The 14549-nt window shown below is 58.6% G+C and overlaps 1 protein-coding gene across 1 annotated transcript in view; it reads left to right on the top strand.

Moving 5' to 3' along the window:
* Positions 1-11489, top strand: part of LOC127587389 (A-kinase anchor protein 13-like) — a 50707-nt gene extending 39218 nt beyond the window's left edge. The window contains exons 9-10 of the mRNA XM_052045688.1: positions 6268-6430; positions 11161-11489. Coding sequence (XP_051901648.1) covers positions 6268-6430; positions 11161-11489 — 492 coding nt within the window. The remainder of the gene's footprint in view (positions 1-6267; positions 6431-11160) is intronic.
* The last annotated feature ends 3060 nt before the right edge of the window (positions 11490-14549 follow it).

The raw sequence follows: 14549 nt of genomic DNA, 5'->3' as shown, positions 1-14549 counted from the left end.
CCCCTCCTCGTGTTGAACCGGTGTGGCTGTGGGCAGCTGCGACTCGCAGGGCTGCAGCCCCCCGGCTGGGAGGTGGGGTGAGGCAGGGGAGCCCCTGTTTGACCAGCATGGACACGAGGGGCCGACTGGCCTCCTGTCCCGTTCTCTGCGGACCACAGCTGGCGTGTGTGGGGAGTAATGGGGAGGATGTACTCCGATCGTAGGTCAGCCCCCAGCACTGTGGGGGGAGGGGGAGAGGGAAGCCAGAGTCAGCTGACCCCTCCGTCACCGCCCCCCCCCCCCCCCCCCACCAGGGGAGGGGGGGAGGGAGCTGAGCCTGTGAACAGGGCCTGCACCCTCCCCCTCCCCTTGTGTTCCACAGCACCAACAGCTCCCACACAGGCACAGACATCGCACTGCTTGTCGGAGGGCTTCACCACCCCCTCTCCCCCCCTCCCACACTCGCACTGCCCCTCTGAGCACGGGACATTGATCTGGTCCATTAGCTCCCCGTCCACATCTCCCTCCTTCTGTCTCCCTCCCCTCTCTCCCTCTCCCCACCCCCCCACCCCCCACGTTCCCAGTTACCGCCCTGTGTTTACACATGACCCGTCCCCCACTGCCTCTGTCAGTCTATCATCCCTGCATCCCACTGACACACGGTCTCTGGCTCTTTGTTCTCCCTCCCCCCTCTTCCTCCCTCCCCATCTCCCTCTCTCTCCCTCCCTCCCCATCTCCCTCTCCCTCACCCTCCCTCCCCCTCCCCCCTCATCCTCTCCACCTGTGGGATGTATGTCTGCTAAGCTCGGTATGAGTCAGCTCCTTGTTACAAATGTCTGACGAAACACCTTCGGCGCTGTGTGTGGGGAGTTTACAGAAGGTCAGGTTTTCCCCTGAGTCAAAGAGACCTTTCAGAACTTCGCCTGGTCCTCCCCCTCGGCAACTCCCGAACTTGCTGTTCGGAGCCCACCTCTATCCCTGTGCTGGGCTGGCAGGAAACAGCAGGGCAGGATGCGCAGCTGCCTCACGGCTCCAGAGACCCGGGTTCGATCCTGACCTCTGGCGCTGTGTGTGTGTGTGTGTGTGTGTGTGTGGAGTTTGCACGCTCTCCCTGTGACTGCGTGAGTCTCCTCCTGTTGCTCCAGTTCTCTCCCACATCCCAACGACGTGCGGGGTCAGTGGATTAATCGGCCGCTGTGAATTGCCCCCCAGTGCATGGGTGAGGGGTAGAATCTGGGGGGAGTTGTTTGGAATGTGGGGAGAATGGGTTACGGGGAAAGTGTTGGGATGGGATTGCTCTGTGAGCCAGCTTCATGTCCTGGCGAGATCACATCAGTTATTGTACAGCAATAAGCAACCTGCCGGGGGGGCTCAGCAGGTCGAGCAGCACCTGTGGAGGTGGAAGGAACTGTCGACGTTTGGGCTCGAGAGCGGAGAGGAGCCATGGCCAGTGTAGAAGAGGGGATGGGTGAGACAGGAGCCCACGGCGGTTGGTGGACTGAGGAGGGGGGTGAAGGATGAGGGGCAGGTTGCCCCGGGGAGGGGGGTGGTGTGGAGTTGCGAGACAGAGGTAGGTCGATAGAGAAACAGAACATAGAAAACCTACAGCACAATTCGAGCCCTTCGGCCCACAAAGCTGTGCCGAACATGTCCCTACCTTAGACATTACCAGGCTTACCCATAGCCCTCTACTCAGTTCCGTGTACCTATCCAACAGTCTCTTAAAAGACACTGTCGTATCTGCCTCCACCACCATTGCCGGCAGCCCAGTCCACGCACTCACCACTCTCTGAGTAAAAAACTTACCCCTGACATCTCCTCTGTACCTGCTCCCCAGCACCTTAATGGATGATGGATGGAGGCTGTGTGTGAGGGAGGGAGGGAGGGGAGTTGAAGGTGGAAGGAGACAAAGGGCTCCTGCCGCTGGACTCTGGTGGATGCTCAAAGCCACCACATAACCGGCAGATCCACCGCCTATACCCCGCCTGCTCCTGGTACGGTACAGATTTAGGGATCACACCTTCCTCTCTCCTCCCACCTCCCTGCCACCAGATTACCAAGGATGCCACCAGTTCTTGAGTGATAGGGAGAGGTTGGACAGGCTGGGACTTTATTCCTTGGGGCGTAGGAGACCGAGGGGTGACCTTACAAAGACGTATTAGTCACGAGAGGGTGAATGCGCACTGTCTTTTTCCCCCAGGGTTGGGGAATCGAGAACTAGAGGGCGCAGGTTTATGTTGGGAGGGGGAGAGATTTAATAGGGACCTGAGGGGCATCTTCTTCACCCAGAGGGTGGTCAGTGTGTGGAAGCTGCCAGAGGGAGTGGGTGAGGCAGGTTAACATTAACAACATTTAAAAGACACTTGGACAGGTCCATGGATAGGAAAGGTTTAGAGGGATATGGTCAGCATAGACCAGTTGGGCCGAAGGGCCTGTTTCCATGCTGCTTTGCTCTCTTGACTCTCTCTTCTCACCCTCCAACCCTCCATCTTCCCTGCCCCTGACCACGCTCTCCTCCCTTGCCTCTCCCCTTCCCCACCCCACCACACCCCCACTTGTTGGACAGCCCCCCCCTTCCCCCAATGGGCCCTTGCTGACCATCCCACGGGACTTGGCTGTTTCCCCGGCAACGGGGCAGGGTGCGAGGGAGGTGGTGGTGGGGGGGGTGGGCAGTGGTCGCTGTGGTTGAGTCAGACTCCCCACTGGTCGTCCCGGGTTGGACAGCCCCTCCCCACTCCGTCAGAGGAGACGCCCGCCCTTGGGGTTCTGAGGAGATTCCAGAGCCCATCCGTTGGCCTCGATTTCCCCAGGGGTGGGTCTTGTTCAATGGCTGGAGTCAGGGGAGTTGATGGACTTCTGGTTATTAAGACGTTCCCTTTCGCTGGGGTGGTGAAAGGGTCGACGGGGCGTGCAGAGTGAGCAAGGAGGTTAGCGCTCCGTTCGTCTCCCTGAAGCCCGAGGCAGGGCTCGATGGTCTCCCAGCTCAGCGCGACGTCCGTGACGGAACGCTGCCGACTGGCAGGAGTACCCGCGGTGCAGCCAGTGCTGAGTCTCTGGGGAAGGACCGCACTCCTGCATGTGGAGGCGCTGAGTCTGGTGGGAAAGCCCCTCAAACATCGAAAGGGTGCATCACCCCAGGCAACAGTGCTCTGCTTAAAAAATAGTGCTCAAAGTTGCAAAATAATGTAAAAAGTTTTGCACTGTCTTTATTCTTTTGTAGATTTTTTTATTATGAATAAAGCTTTATTTTGAAATTCAACAAAAATAGCCTGAGGCAGGGCCCAATGCAGTCTGGCCTGTGAGTCTCGAGCCCCTTCTACTGGGCCCAGCCTGCAGGCCTTAGGCTACTTCCAAAGGTGGTGGAGGGACCCCGGCAGGTCAGGCAGCGTCTGCGGTGGGAGAGGGAGAGTCGGCGGTCCGAGTCTGCGTAATCTGCCTCCTGAGATGGAGACGGAGGGAGGTGTCCGAGACGGAACCGAGTGAATTTGAGGGCAGGCTGGAAGCGGAGAGGCCTGAGGCCTTCCCGATGGGGGATGGGAGTGCGCAGGGACCGGACGTCCGGGGTGGGGGCCGGGGAAACTGAAAACTGTCAGAGTGGCTATGTGGAGCAGTCCGCATTCCCAACCCAGCCCGGCACCACTCCCCAACTCTCCCTCCGCTGCGTCAGCCCCGCAGGGACTTGTTTCCCGCGGAGATGGTCAATTTGTCACCAACTTCCGCCCCGCCCTCGGATTCACTGGATCTATCTCCGACACCGCTGTTCCCTTTTCCGATCTCTCCCGTCACCGACTCAGGAGATGGATCAACCAAACCCGAAGACTCGACTCTCTGATGATATGAGCCATCCACTGCTCCCCGAGGGGCGGGCATGGGCTCCCTTGAGCCCAGTGCCCACCTTCCTTCCCAGGTGAAGATACCGGGAGCGATGCCCAGTGTGACTTCACCGCAGGAGGCCGGCTCCCAGACGCTGCCGAGCTCCACTCCGCTCCGTCCCCATGGGTCGCTCTGTCGCTCGACGCTCCCTCCGTCCCGGAGCGACCTGCCGTATCCTCCCAGTGTTCGCATCCCTGCTACAGGGGGAACCAGCTGACCACAGAGGGCAGGGGCAGCCCCGAAGGTGGCCGCACAGGTCGACAGGACGGTGAAGAAAGCGTACGGCACGCTTGCCTTTATGATGATCGTGATATCTTTATTAGTCACAGCCCGCAAGTGTCACCACGCTTCCGGCGCCAACATAGCACGCCCTCAACTTCCTAACCTGTACGTCTTTGGAATGTGGGAGGAAACCGGAGCACCCGGAGGAAACCCGCGCAGACACGGGGAGAACGTACAAACTCCTTACAGACAGTGGCCGGAATTGAACCCAGGTCACCGGCGCTGTAAAGTATTATACTAACCGCTACACTACCGTGCCTGCTCATTAGTTGAGGCACTGAGTTCAAGAGTCGGGAAGTCACGTTGCAGCTTTACAAACCTCTGGTCAGGCCGCATCTGGAGTATCGTGTGAAGTTCTGGTCGCCCCCGTTACAGGAAGAATGTGGGGGCTTTGGAGAGGGTCCAAAAGAGGTTCACCAGGACGCTGCCTGGATTAGAGGGCATGAGCTATAAGGAGAGGTTGGACAAACTTGGGTTGTTTTCTCTGGAGCAGCGGAGGCTGAGGGGAGACCTGATAAGATTATGAAAGGCATAGATTGAGTAGACAGCCAGTATATTTTTCCCCAGGATCAAAATGTCAGGGGGCGTGCATTTGAGGTGAGAGGGGGCAAGTTCAAAGGAGATGTGTGGGGGAAGTATTTTTACACAGAGAGCGGTGGGTGCCTGGAATGTGCTGCCAGGGGTGGGGGTGGAGGCAGATAAGATAGAGGTGTTTAAGAGGCTCTTGGATGTGCGGGGAATGGAGGGAGGTGGACAGTGCAGGCAGAAGGGATTAGGTGTCATTAGCTTAATGAGTTCAGCACAACATTGTGGGCCGAAGGGCCTGTTCCTGTGCTGTACTGTCCTGAGACTCTGTGCCTCGACGGGGTGGGTGTGGCGACCCACTGAGTTCCTCCGGCTTCTTGTTTTTTTGCTCTAGGTTCCATCGTCTGCCGTCTCTTGTGCCCCCAGTCGGGGTGTGGAGAGGGTCTCTCCTCCTGTGGGAGGGTTGAGGACCAGGGGCACTGTTTAAGAGTTGGTGGGGGGGGGGAGAGGGGATCTCCTTTGTCAGAGAGCTGAGGGTAAATGTTTCCCCCTGAGGTTGTTCTGGGCAGTGTATCCCCCCCCCCCCATCGCCCTCCACCCCTGACTTTTAACTGTATGGGGTCACTGACCCCTGACCTACCCAGTCTGGGGTCACTGAACCCTGATCTTTCACTCAATCACTCCCCCACCATCGCATATAGAACATACAACAGTACAGCCCAGGAACAGGCCCTTCGGCCCACCATGTCTATGCCGACCATGAGGCCAAATTAAACTAATCCTTTCTGCCTGTACATGGTCCATCTCCCTCCATTTCCTGCCTGTTCATGTGTCTGTCTAAATGCCTCTTAAACCCCTCTGTCGTATCTGCCTCCACCCCCACCCCTGGCAGCACATCCCAGGCACCCACCGCTCTCTGTGTAAAAAAACTTGCCCCGCACATCTCCTTTGAACTTTCCCCCTCTCGCCTTAAATGCGTACCCTCCGGTATTAGATATTTCGACCCTGGGGAAAAGACACCGGCTGTCTACTCCATCTGTGCCTCTCAAAGTCTCATAAACCTCTATCAGGTCTCCCCTCAGCCTCCGCTGCTCCAGAGGAAACACCCCAAGTTTGTCCAACACACACAGGATGCTGGAGGAACTCAGCAGGTCAGGCAGCATCGATGGAGGGAAATGAACAGTCAATGTTTTGGGTCGAGATCCTTCCTCAGGACTGGACCTGAAAGGTCGACTGCTTATTTCCCTCCGTCGATGCTGCCTGACCTGCTGAGTTCCTCCAGCATCGTGTGTGTGTTGCTCCAGCTTCCAGCATCTGGTGTGTCTCTAGTGTCTCAGGTTTGTCCAACCTCTCCTTATAGCTCATGCCCTCTAATCCAGGGCAAAGCCTCCACATCCTTCCTGTAGAGGGGCGACCAGAACGGCACACAACACTCGGGTGTTAGTTCTGTCTGCTGGGAAGGTTTAACATCGGTAAGGGAGGTGTGTGTACGTGGTTAACACCCCTTCCCTGAGACAAGCGATGGGGGTGTTGGGTTTGAGCGGCGTGTTGGGGTGGTGGGATCAGCCAGCGATCCCCTGGTCCTGACCCTCTCCGTTCCTCTGGCAGAACAAAGAGCGGGAGAAGCTGAAGGAGCGGGAGAAAGAGGCCAAGGAGAGGGAGACCAGGATCACCAATGGGCACCTCTTCACCTCCATCACCGTGTCCGGCAACACCCTGTGCTTTGCCTGTAACAAGAGCATCATCACCAAGGAGGCCTTCGTCTGTCCCAGTGAGTCCACCTCCGTGGGGAGGGGTCCGGGAACTGGGAGGGGAGGGAGGAGTCTTGGAACTGGGTGGGGGGGGGGTGGAGGGAGGGGAGGGGAGGGGTCCGGGAACTGTGGGGAAGGAGGGAGAGGTCCAGGAACTGGGGGAGGGAGGGGAGGGGTCCAGGAACTGAGGGAGAGAGGGAAGGGTCTGGCAACTGAGGGAGAGAGGGAAGGGTCCAGCAATGGGGGGAGGGAGGGGTCTGGGAAATGAGGGAGGAGGGAGTGGACCGAGAGAGGAGGGTCGGGGAACGAGGGAGGAGTAAGAGGGTCTGGAGAGGAGGAAGAGAGTGTCCGGGCCCCGAGGGAAGGAAGGGTGGGGCGTTACTACAGCCCGGGTTTATTTGCCGTTCCTCTATTGCCATTGGTGGGACCGGAATGCAGACATCCCTGGACCAGGTTTATGAACACAGGGTCTCTGCCTCATTGAATGAAACTGCCCCATTGCCCAGTGACGGCCTGTGGTGGTTCTCAGGGGTTGGTACCTCCCGACACAGCTGTTGGCTGCCCAGATGTTGAGAGGGTGGAACTTGCTGGTTGACAGCCTAGATGTCGAAAGGGTGGACTCGCTAGTCTGCAGCCCAGATGTTGGGAGTGTGAACCTTGCTGTTTGACAGCCCAGATGTTAACCTTACTGGTCTGCAGACCAGATGTTGAGGGTGGACCTTGCTGGTTGGCTGCCCAGATGTTGAGTGTGATTCTTGCTGGTCTGCAGACCAGATGTTGAGGGTGGACCTTGCTGGTTGGCTGCCCAGATGTTGAGTGTGATTCTTGCTGGTCTGCAGACCAGATGTTGAGGGTGGACCTTGCTGGTCGGCTGCCCAGATGTTGTAAACCTTGCTGGTTAGCTGCCCAGATGTTGAGCAGGTAGGCACTGCCCAGGTTGGCGAGGAGCCTGCGGTATTGGCAAAGGGAAACATGGAAAGCGCGTGGGGCAGTGAAGAACAATCCTGGATTGAATAAGTTAGGTTCAGTCGCGAGGACCAGGCCTCCTCAGCGCGGTGTGAAAGTAAACAGGCCAGGGATGTGACAAAAACTGGTCAGGAGCTTGACCACAAGGAAGTAACAGGAATAAATGCGACTTCAACAGAAACAGTTAAAAGAGAAATCCGACAGACCAAAAGTGTTTTCTCAATGTCTCAGTCACTTCCTGTCGAACTACTGGGAAGGGAGTTAAGGGCAGTGAGGAAGTTAAATCGTTACAACTGGCAAGAAGGTACAAAGGAACTAAACAGAATCAAATGGCCTGTTCCTGATATCTCGCACCCCAGGGTTTTAAGAACATTTTCTTCGAAAACTCCCTTGATTCTGAAACAGTCCCTGTCGTCTAGAGAGGAACAAATGCAACAGGACTAGTAAAGAGTAAAAGGGAACTGTAAACTCCTGACGTCAGTTGTGGGTAAAACGCTGGGATTCATCGTTCACGGAACACTTGGAAAATCATGAGGCAGACTCAGTGTGACGGAGAAATCATGTCTGACCAATTAGTCTTCATCGGGCAGGGTAGATTGGGGGGGGTGTGGGGGGAGTGGGTGGACTTTATCTGGATTTTCAATCACTGGTGAAGGTGTCACATGAAAGGATGTTAGTCATTGACAGAGTGATGTGTTTACAGCCGGTCAGGGCAGCAGTGCAGGCCTGAGGCAGTTTGGAATGCAACGAGTAACATGGGGACAGACTGTCAGGAATCGCAAACACCGGTCGTAAGGGGATAGGAAAAGGGCGGCAAAAGCAGGGCAAATATTGGGTCCCTGCCAGAGAGAGCAGAACTTATAATAAAAGGCACTGAGTCACACAGCACAGAAACAGGCCCTTGGGCCCAACCGGTCCGTGCCAACCAAGGCTCCCATCCAAGCCAATCCCACTTTGGCTGAGATTCCTCGAAACCTTTCCGACCCATGTACCTGTCCAAGTGTTTTTCATATGTCGTTAATGTCCCTGCCTCTGGCACCTTGTTCCATATACAGATCACCCTCTGTGTGTGAAAAATGTCCCTTTAAATCTCTCCCCTCTCACCCTAAACCTGTGCCTTCTAGTTTCAGACTCCCCTGCCCTGGGGAAAGGACCATCTGCCTTATGTGTGTCCCTCATGATTTTATACAAGCTCCCCAGCCTCCAATGCTCTGGATGGCAGACCGATTAAACAATTCCTCGGTGTGTGCTGTCCAGAGAAGACAGCCAGACCTGCTGGATGTGTGAATCAGGGGTTAGTGAGAGGGAGGAACCAAGGGAACTGTTGGTCGGGGAAGTCGGTGTGTTGACAGGAGATAAATCCCAAGGGTCTGGTGATCAACATCGCTGAGTTTTGAAATTGGCATTTGTACCCACAGGCCCGTCCCCACCGGTACCGTACCCCGGTGTTATACAGCGACAGACCTGTCCCCACCGGTACCGCGCCCCGGTGTTATACAGGGACAGGCCCGTCCCCACCGGTACCGTACCCTGGTGTTATACAGTGACAGACCCGTCCCCACCAGTACCGTACCCTGGTGTTATACAGCGACAGACCCGTCCCCACCAGTACCATACCCCGCTGTTATACAGCGACAGACCCGTCCCCGCTGGTACCCCGGTGTTATACAGCAACAGACCCGTCCCCACTGGTACCATACCCCGATGTTATACAGCGACAGGCCCGTCCCCGCCGGTACCGTATCCCGGTGTTATACAGTGACAGACCCGTCTCCACCGATACCGTACCCCGGTGTTATACAGTGACAGGCCCGTCCCCACCGGTACCATACCCTGGTGTTATACAGTGACAGGCCCGTCCCCACTGGTACCGTACCCCGGTGTTATACAGCGACAGACCCGTCCCCACCAGTACCATACCCCGGTGTTATGCAGTGACAGACCCGTCCCCACTGGTACCCCGGTGTTATACAGCAACAGACCCGTCCCCACTGGTACCGTACCCCGGTGTTATACGGCAACAGGCCCGTCCCCGCCGGTACTGTATCCCGGTGTTATACAGTGACAGGCCCGTCCCCACCGGTACCGTACCCTGGTGTTATACAGTGACAGGCCCGTCCCCACCGGTACCATACCCCAGTGTTATACAGTGACAGACTTGTCCCCAGCAGTACCGTACCCCGGTGTTATACAGTGACAGACCCATCCCCGCTGGTACCCCGGTGTTATACAGTGACAGACCCGTCCCCACTGGTACCATACCCCGGTGTTATACAGTGATAGGCCCGTCCCCACCAGTACTGTACCCCAGTGTTATACAGTGACAGACCCATCCCCACCAGTACTGTACGCCGGTGTTATACAGTGACAGGCCCGTCCCCACCGGTACCATACCCCGGTGTTATACAGTGACAGACCCATCCCCGCTGGTACCCCGGTGTTATACAGTGACAGACCCGTCCCCACTGGTACCATACCCCGGTGTTATACAGTGATAGGCCCGTCCCCACCAGTACTGTACCCCAGTGTTATACAGTGACAGACCCATCCCCACCAGTACTGTACGCCGGTGTTATACAGTGACAGGCCCGTCCCCACCGGTACCATACCCCGGTGTTATACAGTGACAGACCCGTCCCCACCGGTACCATACCCCAGTGTTATGCAGTGACAGACCCGTCCCCGCTGGTACCCCGGTGTTATACAGCAACAGACCCGTCCCCACTGGTACCGTACCCCGGTGTTATAACGGCGACAGGCCCGTCCCCGCCGGTACTGTATCCCGGTGTTATACAGTGACAGACCCATCCCCACTGGTACCGTACCCTGGTGTTATACAGTGACAGGCCCGTCCCCACCGATACCGTACCTCGGTGTTATACAGTGACAGGCCCGTCCCCACTGGTACTGTACCCCGGTGTTATACAGTGACAGACCCATCCCCACAGGTACCGTACGCCGGTGTTATACAGCAACAGACCCGTCCCCACCGGTACTGTACGCCGGTGTTATACAGTGACAGACCCGTCCCCACCGGTACCGTACCCTGGTGTTATACAGCGACAGGCCCGTCCCCACCAGTACTGTACCCTGGTGTTATACAGCGACAGACCCGTCCCCACCGGTACCGTACGCCGGTGTTATACAGCGACAGACCCGTCCCCACCGCTACTGTACTCCGTGACTGTCTCTCCCTGCTGCAAGTTGCAGTCGTTGCTCCCCCACTGTCTCGTTGCGCTGAGAATGCAGTGACAGTGCCAGGCTGCCTGCTGCGGGGGTGGTGCTGGGGTGTGAATTGGCATGGCGCCCTGCTGACAGGCGCCTGGATACAGAACCTCCGGCTCAGCAGTAACGGAGGGAATTCCATGCCAAGCGGAGTTTGAACAGGCACTAATCACACTTCGCCCTCAGATAAGGGGAGGTGTTGATCAGCTGGGCGAGGAAGTGAACTCATTGAATGCAGGGCCAGGCCTGGTGACGAGGCAATCGTGGGATCAGGCAGCTCAGGAACAGGCCCTTCGGCCCAACTCACCCATGCCGACCCTATCCCTCTAAACCTTTCCCATCGATGGACCTGCCCAAGTGCCTTTTAAATGTTGTTAATGTACCTGCCTCACCCACTTCCTCTGGCAGCTCGTTCCACACACGGACCACCCTCTGGGTGAAAAACCTAGTCCTCAGGTCCCCTTTAAACCTTTCCCCTCTCACCTTAAACTACACCCTGCCCTGGGTTAAAAGACTGCGAGCGTCCACCTCATCTCTGCCCCTTATCATTGTTTTATAGACCTCTGTAAGGTCTCTCCTGGGTTCTGGTGGGAACAAAGTTCTGCGGTCTTACAACCACAGCCCTCCCCTTCCAGCCCACATCCTCTTGAACCTCTCCCGAGCTGTCTCCGTGACACCCGCACCCTTCCTATGACGGATGCGCTCTCCCCGCCCTGCAGCCGAGCTCTCCCCAGTTCCGAGAGGGCTTCAGCCCAGCCCCCGGGGAAGTCAGACGGCCGAGCTGGTATCCTGCCCTGTTCTGGTCCCCAGCGCCCCCCACTCCCCCTTCCCATCCCACCACTGGACAAGCGGGGATCATCCGTGGAAAATAGTGGGAACGTTCCCTGAGCCTGGGAGGGGGGAGGCAAATCCCGAGGAACAAGGCTGCTGTTCCCCGGAGTGTGGTGAGTGTGGTGTTGATCCGTGGAAGGGAGGAAACAATACACAAGGAGTAGGGCAGAGATGGGGTTGGTGGCCCCCCACTCTCCCCCAAACCGTGACGGGCCATGACAACTGACCATGTGTTTGTGGAGCGGCAGCCGGGCTAGCAGAGGAGAGAGGGGCCGAGAGGCCTGTGGCTGTGTGTGATGGGACCTCAGTTCCCACGCTGGGGGTCAGTGCCCTGCCCGCGGGGAGGGGCTTGGGTTCACAAGATCACAAGATCACAAGATAAGGGAGCAGAAGCAGGCCATTCGGCCCATCGAGTCTGCTCCAAGGAAAAGGGAAAAAGAAATGGGGTGGGAAAAAAAGAGAGAGAAAAAAAAAAACCCGGGGGTGGGTGGGGGTCTCTGTGTCAGTGAGGGGAGGGCTGGGTGGGGGTGTGGGTGCAGTGAGGGGGGGGTTAGGGGAAAGGCGTGGTGGGGAGCAGATCCAGGGTACGTCCTTTCTGGGCACCCCCCTCCCCCCGGTCTCACAGCATCTCCGGGGTGGGGTCGGGACCTCTGACCCAGCAGCACCTTCCTGAGCAGATGGCTGCCCTCCCTCCCTTCCCCATCTCCCCCCCCACCCCCAGAACAACCCCCCCACACCACCTTCACTTTGTTCAGTTGTGGCTCTCCCCATCAGCTTGATCTCACCTCCTCGCCTCCTTCCTTTCTCCCCCTCCCCCCCTCCCCCCCCTCCCCCCCTCCCCCCCCTCCCCCCCTCCCCCCCCCCCCCCCCTCCCCCCCTCCACCCTCTCCCCCTCCCCCCTCCCCTCACTCCCTGCCCTCCTCCCTCTCCCCTCCTCCCTCTCCCCTCCTCCCTCTCCCCTCCTCCCTCTCCCCTCCTCCCTCTCCCCTCCTCCCTCTCCCCTCCTCCCTCTCCCTCCTCCCTCTCCCCTCCTCCCTCTCCCCTCCTCCCCCTCCCCCTCCTCCCCCTCCCCTCCTCCCCCTCCCCCTCCTCCCCCTCCCCCTCCTCCCCCTCCCCTTCCTCCCCCTCCCCCTCTCCCCCCCTCCCCTCCCCCTCCACCCTCTCCCCTCCCCCTCCTCCCTCTCCCTCTCCTCCCTCTCCCCCTCCTCCCCCCTCCTCCCCCCTCCTCCCTCCCCCCCTCCTCCCTCCCCCCCTCCCCCCCTCCCCCCTCCTCCCTCCCCCCTCCTCCCTCCCCCCTCCTCCCTCCCCCCCTCCTCCCCCTCCCCCTCCCTCTCCCCTCCCCCTCTCCACCTCCCTCTCCCCTCCCCCTCCTCCCTCTCCCCCCTCCTCCCCCCCTCCTCCCTCCCCCCCTCCTCCCTCCCCCCCATCCTCCCTCCCCCCTCCTCCCTCCCCCCCTCCTCCCTCCCCCCTCCTGCCCCCCCCTCACTCCCCCCTCCTCCCTCACACTCCCCCCTCCTCCCTCACACCCCTCCTCCCTCCCCCCCTCCTCCCTCCCCCCTCCTCACCCCCCCTCCCTCCCCCTCCTCCCTCCCCCCCTCCTCCCTCTCTTCCTCCCCTCTCTCTCCCCCTTCTCTCCCTCCCCTTGCCTTCATCTCTCCCCCCTCCTCCCTCCCTCCGTCTCCACAGCTGTTATACCTCAGACAATGCCGTCCTTTCTCTCTGTCTGCCAGTCGTGCCCTGACTGGTCCCAGCTGTTGGCTGTGTATGTCTGCGTGTGTGTGTGTTTGTGAGTGTGTCTGCGTCTGTGTGTGTCTGTATGTATGTGTCTGCGTGTGTGTGTGTGTGTGTGTATGTGTCTATATGTATGTATGTGTGTGTGTCCGGGCCTGGATCAGGGCTCTGCCTCCCTCCCTCCCTCTGCCTCCGTGAACACTACGAGAGGCTGTGATAGCAGCGGGCTCGTGCTCCCACACTGAGCATGGCACAGACCCACGGGCTGACCTCCCTGCACCCCGGGGTGTTAACCCCCCACCCTCCGCCCGCAGCCTACCCCCCTCCCACGCCCCTGGCATCCATCTTGGGGCTTCTCCCCCTCACCTCCATCCTGCACAACAAGATCCCAACCAGTGAAGTGATGAGGCACAAGTGTGGAGCAGTTGGGCCGAAGGGCCTGTTTCCACGCTGTGTGACTCTGTGACCCGAACTCCATTTGGCCCCTTGAGCCCTGCTACCCCATTCACTCAACAACACGTACCTCAGCCCCATGTCCCTGCCCTGTCCCCGTATCCCTGAGTTCCCCTCACCCCCCAAGAAATCTATCGATCCCCAATGGAGTCAGATGGCAGGGGAGCAGGCGCTTCGGCCCACCATGTCCATGCTGACCAGTGGGCACCTGTCTGTATTAATCCCATCTCCCAGCAGTTGGCCCACAGCCTGGGCCTGCCTGGGCGCCTCAAGTGCTCGTCTGAACCCTTGTTAAACGCTGTCAGTAACTCTGTTTCCCCCTCTCTCTCTCAGGCACATACTGCTCCCTGGGTGAAGGGAGGCCCCCCTCACATCCCCTCTAAATCTCTTATCTCTGACCCTAAATCCCATTTCCCCCGCTAATTTTCCTGTAATCCATTCGTCCTTCAGTCCCCACTCCCCCTGGATACTTCAGTTGGGGGTGGTGGGGAGTGGGTGACCCTTTGGTATTCTCTCCCTCTGGTTGGGATCTTCACTGGTTGGGCTGTAGATGCTCTGCCGCTGAGTTACCCTAAATCTGTGTCCTCTGGTCTACCCTCACTCTCCACCCTATCTACACCCCCCATAATTCTGTCCCCCTGTCAGGTCCCCCCTCCGCCCCGGGGAGAATAGACCCATTCTCTCCGCTCTCTCCTCGTAACTGAGACGCTCCGTCCCAGGCACCGTCCAGGGGAACCTCCTCTGCACCTTCTCCAGTGCAGTCACCTCCTTCCTGCAGTGTGGTGACCAGAATTGCACCCAGTGCTCCAGCTGTGGGCTGACCGATGGTTTATAAGGTTGGACCAGAACCTTCCTGCTCTTGTGTTCTGTGCCCTGGCTGATGAAGGCAAGGATCCCGTACACCTTCCTCAGCACGTTATCTACCTGTGCTGC

This window comes from Pristis pectinata, chromosome 40, assembly GCF_009764475.1.
Source record: "Pristis pectinata isolate sPriPec2 chromosome 40, sPriPec2.1.pri, whole genome shotgun sequence".
NCBI classification, from domain to species: domain Eukaryota; kingdom Metazoa; phylum Chordata; class Chondrichthyes; order Rhinopristiformes; family Pristidae; genus Pristis; species Pristis pectinata.
Note: the sequence above shows the minus strand (reverse complement) of the source record. Positions and strands in the feature narration are given on the sequence as shown.